Raw genomic sequence first — 20,427 nt, forward strand, 5'->3', positions numbered from 1 at the left:
TTGGTCAGATACAGCATTTTATGAAAACTATCAGTGGGAGTGCCCTATGACAAAAAGTAACAGAACTCCTAATGGAGCAAACATGCAGGGACTCTGTGAGTGTGTGAGAAAAAAGATGGCAAAAGAAAAATTTAATGGTGCTTGAAGTCCTTGAATCACTGAATACTTTCATTTATCAACCGTGCTTTACTACAGGAATGTGGGCCCCATCAATGCACCGTAGGAATACAGTTGAGAAAATGTCAGACAATTGATGTCTAAAGAGACTTTTCTAATACAAGAGAGATATGGGGCACCAGAGAGAGTCTGGCAAAGGGTCACTAAGGTGAGTCACGGCTGGGCCACCTCCCATTTAAGGAAAGGCTGAAAAGAGCTGGGACTGTATAAAGAAAGAGAAGATCACATCCATGTCTACACATTTTTAAAGGCAGGGAGTAAAGACAAAGACCCAAATCTGTTAGAAGTTATCTTCTCTCCCTACACACCCTCACTCATATCCTTAAACTTGCATGATTAAACACTACATCTACCTCCCTCTGCTATTCCTCTGTTAAACAACTGTGATATTTCCACATAGCTACAATCAGAGTCTTCTACACCCAGGGTGCCTTATCAGTAGTATCTCAGATTTCTTCAAATCAAAGGTGCACTATAAATGCACTGCTGGTCAGTTGCATTTTGCTAAAATTAAAGAGTGAGAAGCTTAAGGCATCATGTCCTTGTTGCTTACCTAAATATGCCTTGACTTCACCCCTACATAATTTACAAAATAGTTATTTTGGGTTTGTTGGTTTTTCTTTTTTTAATCTTCTTTCAAAACATTCACTAAGAGAAGATGGCATTAAAAATATAAAGAGTAGGACAACTGAAAGGCAGTCGAAGAGTTCTGTGGTCAAACTGAATTACCTCAAGCAGAGATTTAAACCCTATTTGCCTCATCATTTAATTAGCAAAACATTTCCAAACGTATTCTGCTATGTACTTAACCTCTTGCAGTTGGCTCAAGTCTGTCAGCCATTAAGTTCAGTTCTGCTACTCAGGTGTGTTCCGTGACTCTTCTGCCACTAGGATAGCAGGGGAAAAGATCGAGAAAGCAAAAGTACCCCTAGTGAAAATCTAGTTTTCTGCTTTTGTCACTACCACAGAATTCGGGACAAAGAAAGGATTGCAGAAAACAGTGCTGCCACAGATGCCAGCAGGCAGGAGACCTGTATTTTTGATCAGTTTGCTTGTCCCAGTTACTGCCTATAGTGCAGCCCTGCTGCTAAACCCCAAGCTCCAGAGCACCCTTCTTTTTTTCCTCTTAATAAACCTTCGCGCAAATTATGTGCTCAATAACCACTGCGTTCTTGACTCTTGGGCTAATTCTGCAAGCAGTACATCACGTTCTCCTCCCCCAGCCTTTCAAAGGACAGTCACTCGGCGTTGGAGCCTGGCAGGGCAGAAACCCCAACTTCTGAAGTGGTCCCCGTAAGCAGTTCCTCTGGTCTCTGGGCGTTTGTTCCACAAGCGTCAAGGCCTTGCAGCAGCGTGGCCGGACCGAGGTGACCAGCATGCTGTGGTAACCACCCACAGGTGACCCGCGCCCCGTGGCAACCAGCCTCCGCAGGTCCAAACGCCGGGTTTACGTCAGGTAAAAAGGCATTCACGGGCCAGCCTGACACGCTGACAGCAAACGCAGCGGCTGCCGGCGGCCTCAGAACATGCGGGCGCAGCTCCACCCGCACAGGGGCGGGAGAAGCGCCACGCAGGGCGCGCTGGACGCCACGGCACGGCCGCGCCTGCGCAGCCCGGACTGCCGCCGGCCCGGAGGAAGTGACGCTTGCGCGCTCGGCGTAGGGGGGCGGTGAGGCGCGTCGCGGCCTTCCGGGAGCCGAGCGGCCCGGTGTGTTTGGCGTCGGCGTCGGAGACGACTCGGTGGCCTCTCCCGCCCCCGACTGTAACCTGGGGCTGCCAGACAGAGGCTGTGGGTAGACGGTCCCTCGAGGGGAACTGTCCGGTGCGGGGTTGTCATAGTAATTGTTGCCTGGATACAGGGCCAAACCCGTTGCGTGCGGTTGGAGCCGATGGAGGAAACGCCTGAGCTAAAGCTGAGAACTGCGGGGTGCCATACTCGATGAGGTTGCTGATGAAGCCCACCTGCCTTCTTAAATTCCTCCTGCAATTTAATAACCCTTGTTTCTCCCTGAAACAGATTTTTAAAAAAAAGCCCTTTCAAAAGACGGTGCCAGTCTGAGAGCTCCAAGCAATACCAACTCTAGGCTTGCCTTGGTAAGTCACTCCAGTGTTCATTTACTGGCTGAGACGCTTTGTGTACTGCTTCAAAGCTGAGCTAACAAACCAAAGCCTCCAGCCCACTATTCTCATCAGTGCATTCCCTGATAATGCAGTACCCTGTTTCAAACACTTCTATTTTCGATGTTTGCATGTGTTACTTGTATATGTTTTTGTTACATGTAGTCTTCTATAGCTTGACTGCACACAGGACCAAGTTTATGCTTTGGCAAAAAGAGGAGTATTTACAGATTGTTTTGTTTGCCTTGACACCAGTATTCTCCAGGAGAATTGCATTTAGTTGCCTTTTGGAAGTTTTGGGCACTTTATCCTTTTGGTTGTGGAAATTAGTGTGGAGAAGCCTTTTGCGGGAGGACTCAAGGTCAGAAACAAGACCTTGTAAAGAAACATATTTACTGGTTTGGTTACTTTTATTTGGGCACATTCTTCATGAGGAGCTTTGTATATGTGAATGTTCTTAGGATGATGCGGTTCTTTGTTGCCTTTGAGCAGAAGATGTCATCAGACAACAGCCACCTGCCAGACAATATCCAAGAACAAGATCCTCCTACTACTCCAAGCAATAATTGTCTGCATGATGCTGAGGAATTGGAAAATGAACAGGAAAATTACATTTGTAACAGTGACCTGGATAACAGTAATGGAGTTCCCTGCTCTACCAGCCAGTCGTGCACTTCCATGGCTATCCCCTCAGAGATGCCCAGAAAAGGACAACCCCTTTTGCAGATCAACAGACAGCAGATTCAGTCCATCTCACATAGTGCACAGGCTGCTGAGCTGAAGGGTTTAGGAGTTGATGTCTATGATCAGGATGTATTAGAGCAAGGAGTTCTTCAGCAAGTAGATAACGCAATTAATGAAGCTCAAAAAGCAACAAGAACAGCAGAAGCAGAGAAAGAGTATCAGTCACTGCTGGATGACTTAAGGTAAATTGTGTCCTTTCTTACTGTGCCTTTCTGTTACTGACTATCTTATGAAGCTCAACATCTCATATTTTTGGAAGCTGGACGATGAAAAGATGTTTTGAAAGCACTGAATGATGTGTACTCTTCCAAGTCAGACACCTTTTTAAAACGGAAAAAATATTTTTCACGTTAGAGCGATGCTTCATTGCTCTTATTTGGTTAATTCAGTCATGCATCAAGGTAGTAGAGGACAGTGCCTCTCTTTTTTCTGCGTAGTCTCCTACTCTGCCAAGATGCGTGTCTGTTTAATGGGCAGTGGAAAACGGCATCATACTCTGTTATTCAAAGTTATAGTCAGAAGAAGTGCCCCTTCAATTCTCTTCCTTTCTGTTTCTGGTCTGATTGTAGTGTTACTGCGTGAACTACTGCAGATAAATGTTCTCACCTATGCCTCTTTCACTGTATTGCATTCATGCTGGTTTTTACTGCTCAAGTGCTGTGGGCTTCCATTACCAACTCCTGCATAGCTTTCTTGCTATGCATATGCTGAAATTTATGCATTTTATTAGTTTTTCAGTTTGAATGCGGAGAAGTGAAATTGAGTTTGCAAAACTAGAAGCTAATTTCAGCTGTTTTGCAGCAGAAGGATATAATGAGTAAGATGGTCATTGTAAAGAGGAATGGAGAAGTGTAACCGCTGCAATTAAATTATGTGGTTACCAAAGAGTGGTGCACAGCACTGGCAATTAATTGATATTTTCCTGGTTGTCTTTAAGAAGCATCATATAATTTTTCATACCCCTGTGTTTTCACCTTCCACTTAAAGCTGTAAAATTATATTTGTCCGAGGGGATCCAAATGGCTTATGTGGACCAATAGAACCTCATCCATATAAGCTATAATGTGCAAATTTGAAAGTTGGAGTCTGAAAAAATTAGCAGAGATATAGCTGGGTTGTTAAGAAGGACTAGTGAAGTAGAAATACAAGTAGAGTTGATAGCAGAGTAACTTAAAGTTTTGTGAGTACATGACTAGAGGAAAAATTAGGCAAGAAGTGGTGGGTTTTTAACAGAATCCATAGTAGAAGCTGCATGGTTCTGTAATAGACATGCAGATTTGAACAGAAGGAGAATAAAAAATGGTTCAAGTTTTAAGTTACACTGTTGTTAAACAAAGCATTGTAGAAAGAGGCAGTAGCAATTTGTGTCAGAAACTTCCAGAGCCGAGGAAACGAACCAAAAAGTAGGTAACATGTGAGAAGATATGTTTCAAAGTGACAAAACTGAAGACTAAGAAAGTTGGAACAGGTGGTTCAAAAGCATTGACACAGAATGAATTAAGGTGTCAGTGGTAACTGGAGAGCTGGTAGAATAAGTCTTGTAGAAGAACAGTGGTAGAATCCATATCAGAGCTGGAGGGAAACATGGCACAACTGAGGAGACTTACATAGTGCATTTCTTTGCAGAGAAGGGGAATAATGGCTGCTTTGCAGGTGTTATGAAGAGTTTCTTTGACATTTTTTGTAGTGTTTTGGGATACTTATTTGCATACCCTGTGAAATATTCTGCTATCAGAATTAACAAACATAGATTTGTTTTTTTCTGATGGTGGGGCAGAACCTTCATCCTTGCAAACAAATCCAACAGCAGAAACATTGTATTAGGTTGCAGTATGTGTTTCAAACTGAATTCCGTATTGTATGTGAAAACAAGAAAAATGGTAGTGCATTACTAAGGAGAGTTTAGTGTTACAGTATCACAGTATCAACAGGGTTGGAAGAGACCTCATAGATCATCAAGTCCAACCCTTTACTACAATTCTCAAGGCTAGACCATGGCACCAAGGGCCACGTCCAATCTTGCCTTGAACTGCCCCAGGGGCAGTGACTCCACCACCTCCCTGTGCAGCCCATTCCAGTGTCCAATGACTCTCTCAGTGAAGAACTTTCTCCTCACCTCAAGCCAAAATTTCCCCTGACGTAGCTTGAGGCTGTGTCCTCTCATTCTGGTGCTGGCCACCTGAGAGAAGAGAGCAACCTCCCCCTGGCCACAACCATCCCTCAGGTAGTTGTAGACAACAATAAGGTCTCCCCTGAGCCTCCTCTTCTCCAGGATAAACAATCCCAGCTCCCTCAGCCTCTCCTCTTAGGGCCTGTGCTCGAGGCCTCTCACCAGCCTCGTCGCCCTTCTCTGGACACGCTCAAGCAATGTGTTGATGCTCCATTGTCTAGTCTGTCTTCCTGGAATTATATTCAGGTCCTGTAGTCTGTTATTTTTGTAAAAGGTATTGTAAATGTAAAAGGAATAGGCATCCTTATATAATGGCATCAAGCAGCTTTAGAAAATGAAAACAGATTTTTTCATTTCTGTGTGTTTTGTCTACCTTGAGCAATAAAAGCAGCCACTACCACTTGCTCATTATAACTATCAGACTTATAGCTTAAGTACTGAATATTGCAGTGTTTGTTCAGTTTCCTTGTCTTTGGAATTTTAGCATTGGCAAAATTTGTTTACAAATATCTTACGATGTAAAGCTTTTTTAAGTGTTTAGTATTTCAGTGCTGTTTAAATGTAAGTTGCTTATTTAAAAACTTACTTTAGACCTTTTTTATCTTAATTAAATCCCTTGGAATCTCAAAATTGTCAAGAATGTCTTATTTTGCTTCACAGAATTGACTAGTGTCTTTTTGTTTTTTCAGATCATGTACAACTTCTCTGAAACAAATAAACAAAATCATTGAGCAACTTTCACCTCAAGCTGCCAACAACAAAGACATAAACAGAAAACTAGATTCTGTAAAACGGCAGAAATATAACAAGGTGAATATGTTAATATTCTGCTGACAATGGGTGGCTTGTACTTTGGCTTAAGGTTTGGATTATGTAATTCTTGTTTAATTATATAGTTCAGAGTTAGTCTACAGTTGTTATTCCTTCCATTTTAAATGCTTTCATTTTCTGACAAAAATTCTAAATGACTTAAAGATGTGAAAGTGAGTGATTATTTTTTTAATTATTATTTAAATGTCATAAGCTGTTAACCAGAAGTTCCAGAACCTGCTCAGAAGACTGATTTGCATTAATTTAATTTGATCCCTCCCAGTAGTATTGGGAGAATTAGCAAGCATTGTTAGTGTAGGATTCAATAGCTGACCTAAATCTCAGCTCTCATGATCTTCATTCCTTACCTTCCTTTCCTTACTCTTACGTTGTCTGTATCTTTCTTGTACCAGTATATGCCATTAATTTCTGTGAGCCATTTTAACTCATTGATGTGTCAGAATTGAGTTAAAAAGGCACAGAATCTGCTCTGGCTTTTTTTTTTTCTCTGCCTTAGTAGTAATCTGGAGGAATAGAGCGATCTAGCAGGCATCAGGCAATGCAATCAACAGACCTATACAGCTGTGAATGGAACAGAAAAGGCTGGAGAAAATGAAAACTTCTGCTGGTCAGGATTGTAGTGCTTTGATCAGCTCTGTGTCTGGTGGAAGTTCACCTGAACATTTTCTCTAATGGCTAACCTGAGTGAAAATTTACTGCCCTTTGCCCTCAGACACTTCTTCCCAATCTCAGGCCATTTGACACTGACTCATTCAATTGTTTTTTAACCTTGAAATGTAAGAATAAAATCCCTATATGAAAACTGCAGTCTGTAAAAGTGGTCCTACTAACCTCAAGTGTTTTGGAGGCTGTTTGGAGAAAGACAGTCCTGGACTTGAGCCACTTTCTGTCTTGAGGTGTACCTTTAGATATTCTTTGTTTTGTAGTGTTTAAAAAGAAAAGTGGTCAAAGATGACAGAATTCTTCCAGTATTGAGACAATTGGGCAGCTGATGACTGGTACAAGACAGGTATTTCCTTCGAGGTGCAATACAAGGAGTGTTTTATGATGTAAAATTCTCTGAGAGCAAGGATAATACTGCATAAATGGGAAATAATATATTGCACCACACATGAATACGGTTACCTTTTGTGGTTTGAAAAGTGCTACATGAAGACATTGGCAGGCAAATGAAACCTTCTTCACCAAAAGGGGGAAAATATTATATTGCACATTCTGGCATGAACTAATTTTTTACCAAAGTGCTTACATCTCTAAGTAAGGAAGTTCTTTCAATTATAAATATGGAACATTACATTGCCTGTGCCTTTGCTTTACTGTTTGGAATTTTTCATTTCATAAATGAAAGTTAGCAATACCAAAGAATCACATCACAGCTGACTATATAACAATCCGATAAAAGATGTAACGGATGAGCCAGCTATGAATTATTTTTGTATCAATAATTAACTATACTTGTTAGACCATCTGTAAAGTTGATAAGTTGATTTTTTAAAAAACTTTTTTTTTACTTTAAGTCATTTCACTTTATATTTTTTGTGGTTAAACTGTCTGTGATCACTCTTGAATTAAGTGTATTAGAAAGATGGACTGATTTGCAATTTCAGTTTCTTTCTAACAAAAACATTCCAAAACTTGTATTGTGGTGACCTTTTTTGCACTTTCTAAGAATAGTTGTGGTTGGAAAAGGCCTTTATCAAGTCCCACCATTTCTGGTTTCAAGTGTCATGCTGTAAGCGTTTGAATATGTGATACCTGGTAAAAGATACTGCACACATCCTATAGTAATTAAGCCTTTTAAAAGAATAGCAAGTGTACAAACCAAATTCAATTATGTGTCTACTTGTCATTCAAGGAACAACAGCTAAAGAAGATCAAAGCAAAGCAAAAGCGTCTCCAGTCATTTCTTGGTGGAACAGAGATTCTTGACAAAGTAAATGAGATTGAATTTGAGGAAGATGAAGGTATGGGAGAAGGCTGAAACTTCTGTTGTGCTTTGATGTAATGCCTTTTCTCGTTCAAAGCTAGTTTGCAAAATCTTTGCCAATAAGGAAATTAATTTCAGTGGTTTGTTTTCAAAAAGAGAGTGAAAAACATTTATTCTCTGCACCTGCAGAATGTCAGCTCTTGGCATATTCACGTGGGAAGTTTTAGAAAATGGATATTAATCCATGTTCAGCTCAATGGGGATAGCTGAGGCACATTAGAGTGTTGGGCTTAATAAATTGGAAATCCTAGCATTTTTTTTCACAGCTAATTTGATAAAGATTGCTAACATCTGATTGAATTACATTTTATATGCTGGATGCTATCAATCAGCATTAACAAAATTGGTTTTCTTGCTATTGGGAAGTATCACTAGACATGAAAGAGGGAACTACTTCTCTTTTTTCAGGCTGCAATGCAATTTAAAAAAAACAAGCCTTCCTCCAAAACAGGATATTTATTCCTTCAGTGTTTCCCTAGGTGTTCTTTCTCACTGCTGCCTGCAAACTGAGCTTGGATTTTGTAACTCTAGCTCAGCTGTCTTTGCCAGGGTCACTAATCTGTGGTATTCTGCAGAGCACAAATTTGGACCTTATTGACAATCTGCATGTCACTTTTGGGTTGTATTGTTTGCAGAGGTTTAAACTCCTTGTGCTATTTAGTCATTGCAGATGTGGCTGGAGTAGATTCCAGATCTCACAGAGCTCATGCTTCTGTCCTGATCCAACAAAAATAATAGGAGTCAAAATCTCAGTAAACTCGTAGTAGAAGAGTGCCTTTCATGTTATTTTCTTTTGAATGGGTTCATGCAGAAACACTCAGGTACCTAGTGTGATGAAATCTAACTGTGAGGTGAGTGGAGCCCAAGACAGAAGAAACAGTGTTGAGTACTTTCAGTAGTTTGAGAAACTGAGAGTGTTAAGAGGGAGGAGTTTTGTGCTTGATACATGATCAATACTCATTACAATATGTTTTGTTGATAAAAACATTTCTTTAAATAGGACCATACACAGTTATGTGCCATGCTGGCAATTCTGGTACCACTATTGTGAAATTTTGGACCTTAATAGATTTCAGGTTGAAAGTCACCTTTGGCTTCCTGAATTCAAGAGCTTTTGTCTCCCTCTTTGGTGTTAAACACCAATTGTAATTTGTATTAATAAGCATAGTAACGTTGTGCACAGTTTACCCAAAGTGCATTTTTACAGCAAGGTGATGTGCAGCTAATCTGGTTCTTAAAGTCATAATCCTATTTGGTGTTTTAGAGTATGAAGATGGATTTTGTTTGTTTTGTTGGATTGGGTTTGTTTGGGTTTTTCTATGTGGAAAAACAATCTTTTATGTGTTCTGTAATCTTTGTGTCTGTCCTGGTAGTGGAAATGTCAAATTTCATATTTATAAGTAGGATGAAAAAATCAATAGTAACATAGAAATAGACATTGTTGCTGCACATGGGAATGCAGTGGTTTCTTGCACCAAATGTGGTGGCACAGCTTGAACTGGCAACATAGGGAGCACATTAGAGTTCTTAAGCCGTGAGGCTCTGTGTGTGTGTAATTTTATAGTTGCTATTGCTACTTTGTGTTTTTTCAGAAGTTTTTTCATTTTAATAGTATTTGTAATGTTTCATATATGAAGTTGGAGGAGTAGTTAGAAGACCAAAAAAGTCAGGCTGCAACTTTCACTTCAGTTTTGCAGAATTTTGCCTTTTTTGAACTTCAGGTGTTGTGTGTAATGATAATTTGGGCTTTTAAGTTGTATGTGCAAACTGAACTGAATGCATATAAATCTTAGAAGAGGGACTGCAAAACATTCTTGTTCCTCTGTTTTGAGTTATTCTGGAGGTTTTAAAGGCATGCTGGATGCTTTGTTTTTTCTTGTAGAACCTGGTCCATCATGTCTTGGCAGCATGCTTATGCCTGTTCAGGAAACAGAGTGGGAAGAGCTTATTCGCACTGGCCAGATGACACCATTTGGAACTAAAATACCTCAGAAGCCAGAGAGGAAGGTACGACAATTGATGCTAAATGAAGCATCTGATTTTGAGAAGTACTTAGCAGACCAAGCTAAGCTGTCATCTGAAAGAAAAAAGTTATCCCTTCGTAAAGGAGCAAAGAAGAAAGCACAAGCTAAAAATGTTAAGTGTGCAGCTCCTGCGTCTACGAAAAAGGAAAAAGAGGGTAAAGCCTTGTCAAAAACAGATAAGCGCCTAAGAAAACACATGAGAAAGCTTCAGAAGCATGCCCTGCAGATTAAAGCAAAGGCTGAGATTCCAAAAGAAAAGAAATTGTTTGAGGTCAAGAAGTTCAGGAGTCAACAGGAAGATGATAATGAAGAATCTGAGTATGTACCTGATGAAGAGCTCTTTGATCCAGAAGCAGCAGAAGAAGAGGAACAAGCATCTTCTCATGCTGAGAGTGATTCTGATTATGAACTCGTGAATTTGTCAAGAAAAACAAAGCACTCAGTGAAGAGAGATTTTAAAGAAGCCGAAGATGATGGTGACTTCTGTCCAAGCTCTGAGGAAGAAGAGCATACACTGGGGAAGCGCAAAGTAAAGAGATGGCGAGATGATGGAGACGAAGGCTATTATAAACAGAGACTAAGGTTAGTCCTAGACATTATTATCAACATTAACAAATGATGTTGAACATGCAAAGGGCAGTGTTCTGTAATCTTTCTGTCTGTCCTGGTAGTGGAAATGTCAAATTTCGTATTTATAAGTAGGATGAAAAAATCAATAGTAACATAGAAACAGACCTTGTTGCTGCACATGGGAATGTGGTGGTTTCTTGCACCAAATGTGGTGGCATGGCTTGAACTGGCAGCATAGGGAGCACGTTAGAGTTCTTATGCCATGGGGCTGGGGGGGTGTGTGTGTAATTTTATAGTCAGTATAAGCTGTGTGTTGGGAGGTATTTTTTTTTCCTACTGGTAGTATAGCTGTTGAGCTCCTAGCAATAAGACTGAGCAATGTTTCCATTTTCACACCTGCCTGGAAAACATTTTGAAGGGGCAAAAGTGACATAGAATCATAGAATCAACCAGGTTGGAAGAGACCTCAAATATCATCCAGTCCAACCTATCCCCCAGCCCTATCCAGTCAACTAAACAATGGCACCGAGTGCCTCATCCAGTCTTCTCTAGAAGACCTCCAGGGACTCCACCACCTCCCTGGGCAGCCCATTCCAATGGCAAATCACTCTCTGTGGGAAGAACTTCCTCCTAACATCCAGCCTATACTTTCCCTGGCACAACTTGAGACTGTGTGGTTGCCTGGGAGAAGAGGCCACCCCCCACCTGGCTACAATGTCCCTTCAGGTAGTTGTAGACAGCAATGAGGTCAACCCTGAGCCTCCTCTTCTCTAGGCTAAACAACTCCAGCTCCCTCAGCCTCTCATAGGGTTTGTGTTCCAGGCCTTTCACCAGCTTTGTTGCCCTTCTCTGGACACATTCCAGCACCTCAACATCTCTCTTGAATTGAGAAGCCCAGAACTGAACACAGTACTGAAGGTGTGGCCTGACCAGTGTTGAGTACAGGGGAAGAATAACCTCCCTTATCCTACTGGCCACATTGTTCCCGATGCAGGCCAGGATGCCATTGGCTCTCTTGGCCACCTGGGCACACTGCTGCCTCATCTTCAGCCTACTATCAGTACCCCCAGGTCCCTTTCCTCCTGGCTGCTTTCCAGCCACTCTGTCCCCAGCCTGTAGTGCTGCTTGGGGTTGTTGTGGCCAAAGTGCAGAACCCTGCACTTGGCCTTGTTAAATCTCATCTCGTTGGCCTCTGCCCACCTATCCAGCCTGTCTAGGTCCCTCTGCAGGGCTCTCCTACCTTCCAACAGATCAACACCTGCTCCTAGCTTGGTGTCATCTGCAAACTTACTGATGCTGGACTCAATCCCCTCGTCCAGATCATCAATAAAGACATTGAACAGGACTGGGCCCAGCACTGATCCTTGGGGAACACCACTAGTGACTGGCTGCCAACTGGATGTGGCACCATTCACCACCACTCTCTGGGCTCTGCCATCCAGCCAGTTCTTGATCCAGCACAGAGTGAATCTGTCCAAGCCATGAGCTGCCAGCTTGGCTAGGAGCTTCTTGTGGCAGACAGTGTCAAAGGCTTTGCTGAAGTCCAGGTAGACTACATCCACAGCCTGCCCCATATTCACCAGGTGGGTAACCTGATCATAGGAGATCAGGTTGGTGAGGCAGGACCTGCCCTTCCTAAACCCATGCTGGCTGGGCCTGATCCCTTGGCCATCCTGTAGGTGCTTTGTGATGGCATTCAAGATGACCTGTTCCATGACCTTGCCTGGCACTGAGGTCAGGCTGACAGGTCTGTAGTTTTCTGGCTCCTCCTTACAACCCTTCTTGTGGATGGGTATCACATTGGCCAGCTTCCAGTCTTTGGGGACCTCTCCAGTGAGCCAGGACTGCTGATAAATGATGGAGAGTGGCTTGGCCAGCTCACCTGCCAGCTCTCTCAGAACCCTAGGATGGATACCATCCGGTCCCATGGACTTGTGAGGATCCAAATGTTTCAGGAGGTCCCTTACTTCTTACTTACATGTAACTTGTCAAACTGTTAAAATGCTAACTAGACATACCAGTAAAGAAACACTTCTGCACATGCTGGGAATCAAAAGATCAAGATCACTAAAATGGTTGTTTTGTTTTAATCATTCTCTAACCCTGGCATATTGTCTTTCATCTAGTATAAGGACTGAGCTCTCTTTAGCTTGCTAATACTATGCTTGCTTTTTAATTAGTTACCTTTAGTGAATGTCCTTCAAGTAGTTCTATAGTCCTGTAGAAAATCATGGATTCCACCTTGAAAATAGCTGCCCTAGAATGGAAGGAAGAATATATATTAGGGCAGTCAGTGGAATATGGCTTATGTAGTTATAAGGCCTAGCACAGGAACTTGATTAATACTTGGGAGAGTCAAATCTTACACTTATCTGAAAATATATAACCTTACAGATTTAAATGAAATTATCGGAGAAAGGGTCAGGTAAAGGTATAAACACTGTTTCTATCTGTGGTGAGAGCCTGAGTTGCTGTGGATGAAGAGCTATCTCCTGATAGGAGGTGCTCACAGTTGTAGAATTACTGGTGGTAATAACAAAAACTTAGGTAGGAAGAGTCCAGCTTCACTTTCACATTCCAGATTACAAAGGCAGATCGGTAGCCAATGTAAGCAATAGGTTTGCAGTTTTCATAGTGAAAATGTGCTTGAATAGAAGATCTCAGCAAGAGGCTAATCAGAGCAATGTCCAAAGGGTCAAAAAGAAGTATGTTTTTTATTGGGTGCATTAACAAAAATAATTGTACTTAATGGGTAAAATATTTACTTTTATATTGAATAAAACTATGCTTTTCACATTTAAATTAGACCAATATTAAATCATTTTTAATTCAGTGTTTTCATCAAGAGTAATTTATTTTGATTGAAAGTTTTAATATGACTCACAGTTTAAATTCATTCAAACACGTTTTTTAATAATGTTAAGATTGTGACAATTTATCCTTAGCAAAGTCATATCAGAGACTACATTTCTTTTTGGTTACTAAAGTTACAATAAAAGCCTAAATGAATTTCAGAAGTATCAGTAACTGTAATTGCTACCAAAACACTACATCTCTTAAAAATTTCATAGCTACAGTTATTGTGACTGTTAAGCTGCAGCTGTCCACATTGACGTTTTTATGCTGGTACCCCCAGGTAATCTTCATTATGGGAAATACCATAAGAAAATAAAATGTAGTGAATTAAGAAACATATTAAGAATGCTATAGAAATGCTGTAATTTGCTTACATTGATGTCTTATTTCATGTCAGTTTTACTTGTGAATGCAAACAAATGGGTGAGATTATGGTATATTTTACCTCAGAGAGAAGCAGAGGAAAATCCTTTAGGATTACTTTAGTCTTCTGAACATCTAGTCTTGTGCTTGGCACCAAATACAGTCCTATATTCTTAAAGACTGAAAATTAGTTTCCCTAACATTAAAACTTTTCAGAGATGGGACTTGGAGAGATTGGTCTGTGTCAAGGGGAAACTACAATGGTGGTGTTAAAGCATGATAATTTTAGCTAACTGCAGGGCTGCAAAGCATCTCTGGAACAAGAAACTGTTTTCAGAACAGGAGCTGGTGTTATCTGCAGTAAACAGGGCAGGCAGAAGAGTACCTGACTGTCTTTCTAAAGATGACTTTCAGCGATCAGCCTGGTCACTCCAAGCAAGATGTGATCAGGAGAACATGAAAAAGCACCAGTTAGATACACATAATTCACCTCATGCTCATAGTAGCTTCACTTCTTTTTCCCTTGCATGGGTCTTTCCTTTCTCATCTCAGGGCTGAGCTAGTTTCTTTGAGATCTGTGGAATGAGTCAAAATGCACCTGTTTTCAGGGGGTTTTTATGTAAAAATAAACATGTATGCAAATTAAATGCATAGGAAATTAACCTTTTTCTTTGTTCTCAACAAGAAAACTGCTGCATAGTTTTCTTGTATTATTCTCAAGACTTTGCAGATGTGGAAGCTGCAGTTTATCAGGGCTAATTTTGTTTAGCGTGTTCATGAAAGTTTTCATTTGCATGTGTTAAAATGCAACACATAAGTATATCCAAGTCATTTTTACTGCTTATAATGTACGTACTTAATGTGTGACATGATTTTCATCACAAAAAAAGTTAACACTCTTACGGTCACTATTCCTATAGCAGCTGTCAGTTTGCATCTGCCTGCTGCTTCAAGGAAGGAATTACGTGTCACGCTGTAGGAGAGAAGTGCCATATCGGTGTTCTCTTGTGTGTTCTGCATAGTTTGTGGAGTACGGTTGTTTGAGTTCTTCAATTGTTGTCAAGTGCTCAGAGGGGAGGCTAGGAAAGCTGCTTCTATTCATGTCTCCCAAGTGACACCCAAGCAGCTGAGTAGCTGGAAATCATGGCTATCAGTGCATAAAGCAGCAGATAGAAAGACTCAAGGAAAAAAAAAGAAATTTCACTTACAAGTAAGTTGTTTTTCTCAGATCAGATTTCATGGGCTAGCTCTGTTTGAAGTATCTGTCACTGAATCTCTTGATGTTTCAGAGTTACAAATTAAAAAAGGATTAAATATTACCTTTTCCTGAAAGATACTTTCTTAGAGCATCCTAACTGCTCTTTAAAATGACAAAGCCAAGACACAAATGAAGATATATTTTGGCTCACTCGCTGAGTACACCTTTCATTCTAAACTCAAGTGTGTAATTATCTACATCAGTCTTAATTTACTTATGGAGACTTGTGGTACTAACTGCATGTATTTCATCTGTTAGGATGTACCAATTAAATTCACCCATATAGACCATAAAAAGTTAAATCAGAAAAGTAATGCTGAATGCTTCAATTTAGCAAATTAGAATAATCTGTAAGGGATTCTTAGCTATATCAAATAGAAAACATAGTGTGCTTCTCAAATGCAAACTATATTAAGTACTCAGCTTGCTTCATGACTGGTTTGTTGGTTGAATTTTTGTTGTTTGCTGTTTTTTAAATCAAATTGTGCTCATTACAGTTTTGGATGCAGAATTTCTTTCTAGGGTATTGCAACGAGTGGGAAATGGGCTTAGCATCTGAATGCATCCTTATATTAAGGAAGATTTAATTGTATGATATATGGCTTTCATATTGTGCTTTCAGGATAAAATTGTATTCATGTCAGTGACCATGAACAGCATTAAATAGAATTCTCAAAGGTCAGGCTTTTATTTTCAAGGTGCTTTGCTGGTATAGTAAAACTTGTATTTTCTGATTGTTTGGGCACATGAGTGGTGGTCACCTGAAGTGGAAAAGGAATATATTGACCAAATGGTCAATATGCTACATGTGTAGTTGAGTCAACTTTTAACTACTGTTTCTCCTTCCAAAGTTTAACTTCTGGGGAAAGGTACAAGACCAAACTAATAATTGGTAGATCTGATGTAGCAAATAGTGATTGTCTTCCCATTGCTTTAGCTATGTACATCTTTACACTTTATAAAAGAAAACAATGAAGTTTTAATGCAGAATATCTTAATGCAATGTCTTACATTGAATTCACAGTCTTTCAGAAACTGAATACTGTCTTCAGACTTTAAAAGTGGGTAGTGGTAACCACAAAGTGCTACTTTTTATTTAAATTTGTAATTGAGGGGAAAAGACCCTCCAGATCTTTCAAAGAGATGTAGTTCTAGAGTCTTGTGTAATTAGACTTCAGTGAAGGAACAGATGCAGTGTTTATTTTATAAACTTTTCTTTAAGTGTGAGATTTATTAGTTAAAATTCTAGATACACATGTACGGATCTAATAATTTTCTTACGGAAAATACAGTAGTTATATTAGGGTGAGGAGCCTAAACTCCTAGGTAGCTACAAGTTAACGTGAGAAATGTTTCTTGGTTGGTTTTGGATCACTTTTTCTCATGTACACTAGAGGGCAATCTATTTCTTCCCAGGGGAGCCTGAAGCTCCAGTGTTGGCTACTGTCAATTGATGTTGGAATGTCAAATTAGAAGCAGACTCCTACACAAATTATTGTCCTGCTCGAATTTAATACGAACTCTTTACCAAGCTGCCAGTTCTGATGCTTTGTTATGTACAACTATTTTTATTTTAGTGTGACAAGTAGGAGTTTTCTTCCTTGGTTTGAGTCTTCTCATAATCTAATCAGATAAAATAATCAAGTTCTGACCTGTTACAGTTCCAGTAATGGTAGAATCTGAAGCACTGACTGTCAGCATTTGTCAATTTGAATTGTTGATCTTTTTCTGGAACTCAGAAGAATAATTTCCTATCTGTGGCAGATAGCACAACAATGTAGTACTGAACAAAAATAAATGCATTTCCATGCTTTGCCTCTAGAATGTATCATCTGCCTCACAAACTTCAGAACAGGAATATTATTTCCCTAAATGCTTGATTTAACAAGACTATAGGCTATGACAGAAATTTCTGTGTCTGTACTAGGAGAGGTATATAAAAATATCTGTGGAGAAAACTTTGGCACTTAATATATTTGTAATAATTTCTTTTTACTGCTTGATGCATAATTTTGTATAATGGAGTGAGAACAGTCTAATAATGAACATTGGCAACATGACAGTTTTAATCAGAAAACTTTACTATCTTTGTCCTCCGTGTTTTTTTTCTCTGCATATGCTGCTTTTTCTCTTCATCATCATTTTTCCTTCCAAAGACTACCTGACTTAACAGATCAGAATTTCTCAGTGAATATCTTCTGAACCTATCTATTACTGTATTCTCTTAGTCAGTGCCATAATTTTTTGGAAGCTATTATAACTTGGGTGTATTAGAGATGGTGGTGTTCATTTTCACTTAATAAAACAGTACCAAATTGCAAGTTTGTGACTGGTTCCATAAAGGCAGACTGTATTTTCTCAAAAAAATACTAGTGAAAAGCTGATCTGGAAACCTGAAGTAATTATCTTTCTCTTATGAGAAAGGTGATGTGGTTGGATGAACAGGTATGAACTAAATAAAGTGTAGAACTTTTTCCCTGTAATTCCTAAGCAAACTTTTATTAAACAAACTTTCCAGAGACCAAGAAACCTTTTAAGTCTAAGTTCCTACAAGTTTTACTGAAATCAGTAGTCAGAAAGACCAGAGAAACTCTTACTGATGTTGCCACTAGAGAAAATAAAGCTTCAGCTTGAGTCATGTTACGAGTTTGCAGATCCCATGGAAGATGATTTTGAATGACCTAACAGCAAGATGAGTCTCTTTCAAGTGTTCTCACTTTATATTGTACCAGAGAATACAAAGTAGCATCTTTAGGGAGGTAGGCATCATTGGTTTAATTTCCTCCCAGAACTGCTTATGTAATTAAAACATACAAGAGGAATGCAGGAACTTCATTGTCTGTTTGTGGTGTTTTTGGGGTTTTTTTCTGTTTTTTTTTTTTTCATTCACTAATATGTGCAAGATAGAAATTTTGAATTAAATTTTATTTTTAGATGGTGTCCGCCAAAAGGATTTTTCTCTGGTGGAGAAGGCTGGGAGGACTTATACTGTGTCTGTCATGTCTGTCTGCCCTTGACGTGATGTTATTCCCCTAGGTGGCATCGTGGCTGGAGTCTTTAAAGACTTGAAGAGCACTTGAGACGTGTTTTAGTGTCCTCTGGTTTGTTTGCCAGGTGGGAAGTGCAGAATGTCAAGGATGGTAGCTGTCTTATGGGCAGTTGTTTGAGGGAAAAAAAAAAGAATAACAGTTTTTTTAACTCGCTCTGTTGGACCAATGTAAATCAAGGTAATGAAACCTGTGTTTCCATAGCTGACACTGTCAACTTTAAGCCAGATTTAAACAACATTTATTATGATTATGCTTCTTTTTCCTGACCTGGACAGAATTGGGCTAGTAGTTTTGAAAACATAAAGCGCTCAGCCCATAAACCTACAGCACACTGGACTGTGAATAGCAAAGCTGGGAATAAAATATAAAAACATGTTTCCTTCCTTTTTAAATAGTTCAGAAATCCTTTTTTTGGTTTGTTTTTGTTTTTAGAATACAGACTGTTAAGCCATTATCTGGCCCTTTGGTTTTGTGTGGAGGGGTGTTTGGGTTTGTTTGTTGGTTTCTATTTGTGGTGCTTTGTGTACTGCTAAAAAGGCAACCTTAGACAAGGATGGATAAATGACTATTCACTCACCTGTAATCTTTTTCATTCAGAAAATGAAGGAGTACTGGAAAGCTGTTGTGTCCTGCTCATTTTTTCCCCCATCCATGACTGTTCTAGAGCTTCTTCCATGTAGAGTTAAAAGATTGGACAGATGAGTTTCCTAGCATCTTGCTTAAGAGGCCATTTGTCAATTAATACAGTAGACTGCAGTGATAGGCAGTATAACTTTTTTTCCTTTGGTCTGAATTTCCCAATTGCTTCTTTTCATTTTACTGCATATATTTATATATGGCATACCTAAACATTATTGATAGCTTTATGATTTTTAATGGAGATTTAGAAATTTAATGAATCCTTTTCTTTTTTGTGATGTTAATTGTTAATTCCATTATATTTTGTCTACAGAAAGCTGTAGCTATCTGTAACTCTGAAAGCTCATAACCAGATAATCAGGAGTACCTGTACCTTCTAGTATGTCAGGTATTTTGACCATTTGTCTGCATAACTTTCTTCTCCAAAGGCTTATTGTTTAAATGAGGTTTTCACCGGATCATGAGGCTCAGGGGTGACCTCATTGCTGTCTACAACTACCTGAAGGGACATTGTAGCCAGGTGGGAGGTGGCCTCTTCTCCCAGGCAACCAGCAATAGAACAAGGGGACACAGTCTCAAGTTGTGCTGGGGAAAGTATAGACTGGATGTTAGGAGGAAGTTCTTCACAGAGAGAGTGATTTCCCGTTGGAATGGGCTGCCCAGGGAGGGGGTGGAGACACCGTCCCTGGAGGTCTTCAAGAAAAGACTGGATGAGGCACTTAGTGCCATGGTCTAGTTGGCTGGATAGGGCTGGGTGCTAGGTTGGACTGGATGATCTTGGAGGTCTCTTCCAACCTGGTTGATTCTATGATTCTATGACAGAAGGGTGTATAGTGTCTTTCTTATGCAGTAATTGAATGCTGACTTTGTCACTCTAGGAGGTGGCAAAAAGAACGTCTGAAGGACAAAGAGCATCAATCCCCTGAGGAACATTCTGAAGAAAGTGACACTGAATTTGAAGAGGGTTTCAAAGTACCAGGGTTTCTCTTCAAAAAGCTTTTTAAGTATGTATTCTGTACTTAATATTACATTGTTGTATGCTGGTAATAACATTAGTAGTAATAGCAATAGTTTTCTGGATGCCCTTTGTGGTAACTCTTAGTTCAGTGAGTGATGCTTCAGCTTGTCCTTCAGTTGTTTCTACAGGATTGTTTCTTCAAAAAAGGCTCCAGGATCAAACTTTAAAGAAAATTAATTTATTACAAATACAAAAGGCAGTTACATGAAAACACAGGTGATAACTGGTCGATGTGTATATTGCAAATGTGTATTTAGCTAAACTACAAATTAAAAAGGTCTGCTTATCTGTTTTTATAAGTGCTTTCATTTATTAATAAGGGCTTGCTTTTAATTCATATGTGGAGTAGTTGAATGACAGTAGTTTGAAGAAGTTTTACTGGCAAGTTGTGATAAATGGGAACAGGAAATGTAGGTGTTTCTGTGATAGGGTAAAGTAAAAAAAACTTCTACCAGTAAAACAAATTAGGCAACTTTTTTATTGAAATAGCTACTCAAAGTCTGCTCAAAGTAACTATTTATAATACATATTATAAACCAGTATTGAACATTTTGCTTGGTAGAGTTTTGAAATATACAGAGCGAATTAATTCTTCATTCCTTTAGTAGAACTCATGATTTAG

General features: G+C 39.6%; 1 protein-coding gene across 2 annotated transcripts in view; it reads left to right on the top strand.

The window, feature by feature from the left end:
- Nucleotides 1-2,023: 2,023 nt before the first annotated feature.
- Nucleotides 2,024-20,427, top strand: part of ERCC6 (ERCC excision repair 6, chromatin remodeling factor) — a 50,015-nt gene continuing 31,611 nt past the window's right edge. Inside the window, exons 1-6 of one of the 2 annotated variants that reach the window (XM_064144757.1) lie at nt 2,024-2,271; nt 2,788-3,221; nt 5,899-6,019; nt 7,896-8,004; nt 9,910-10,633; nt 19,666-19,791. In XM_064144757.1, coding sequence (XP_064000827.1) covers nt 2,791-3,221; nt 5,899-6,019; nt 7,896-8,004; nt 9,910-10,633; nt 19,666-19,791 — 1,511 coding nt within the window. In that variant the 5' untranslated portion in view covers nt 2,024-2,271; nt 2,788-2,790. Of the gene's footprint in view, nt 2,272-2,724; nt 3,222-5,898; nt 6,020-7,895; nt 8,005-9,909; nt 10,634-19,665; nt 19,792-20,427 lie in introns of those variants that run through there. The other variant, XM_064144756.1, reaches the window with a different exon arrangement.

This window comes from Pogoniulus pusillus, chromosome 6, assembly GCF_015220805.1.
Source record: "Pogoniulus pusillus isolate bPogPus1 chromosome 6, bPogPus1.pri, whole genome shotgun sequence".
NCBI classification, from domain to species: domain Eukaryota; kingdom Metazoa; phylum Chordata; class Aves; order Piciformes; family Lybiidae; genus Pogoniulus; species Pogoniulus pusillus.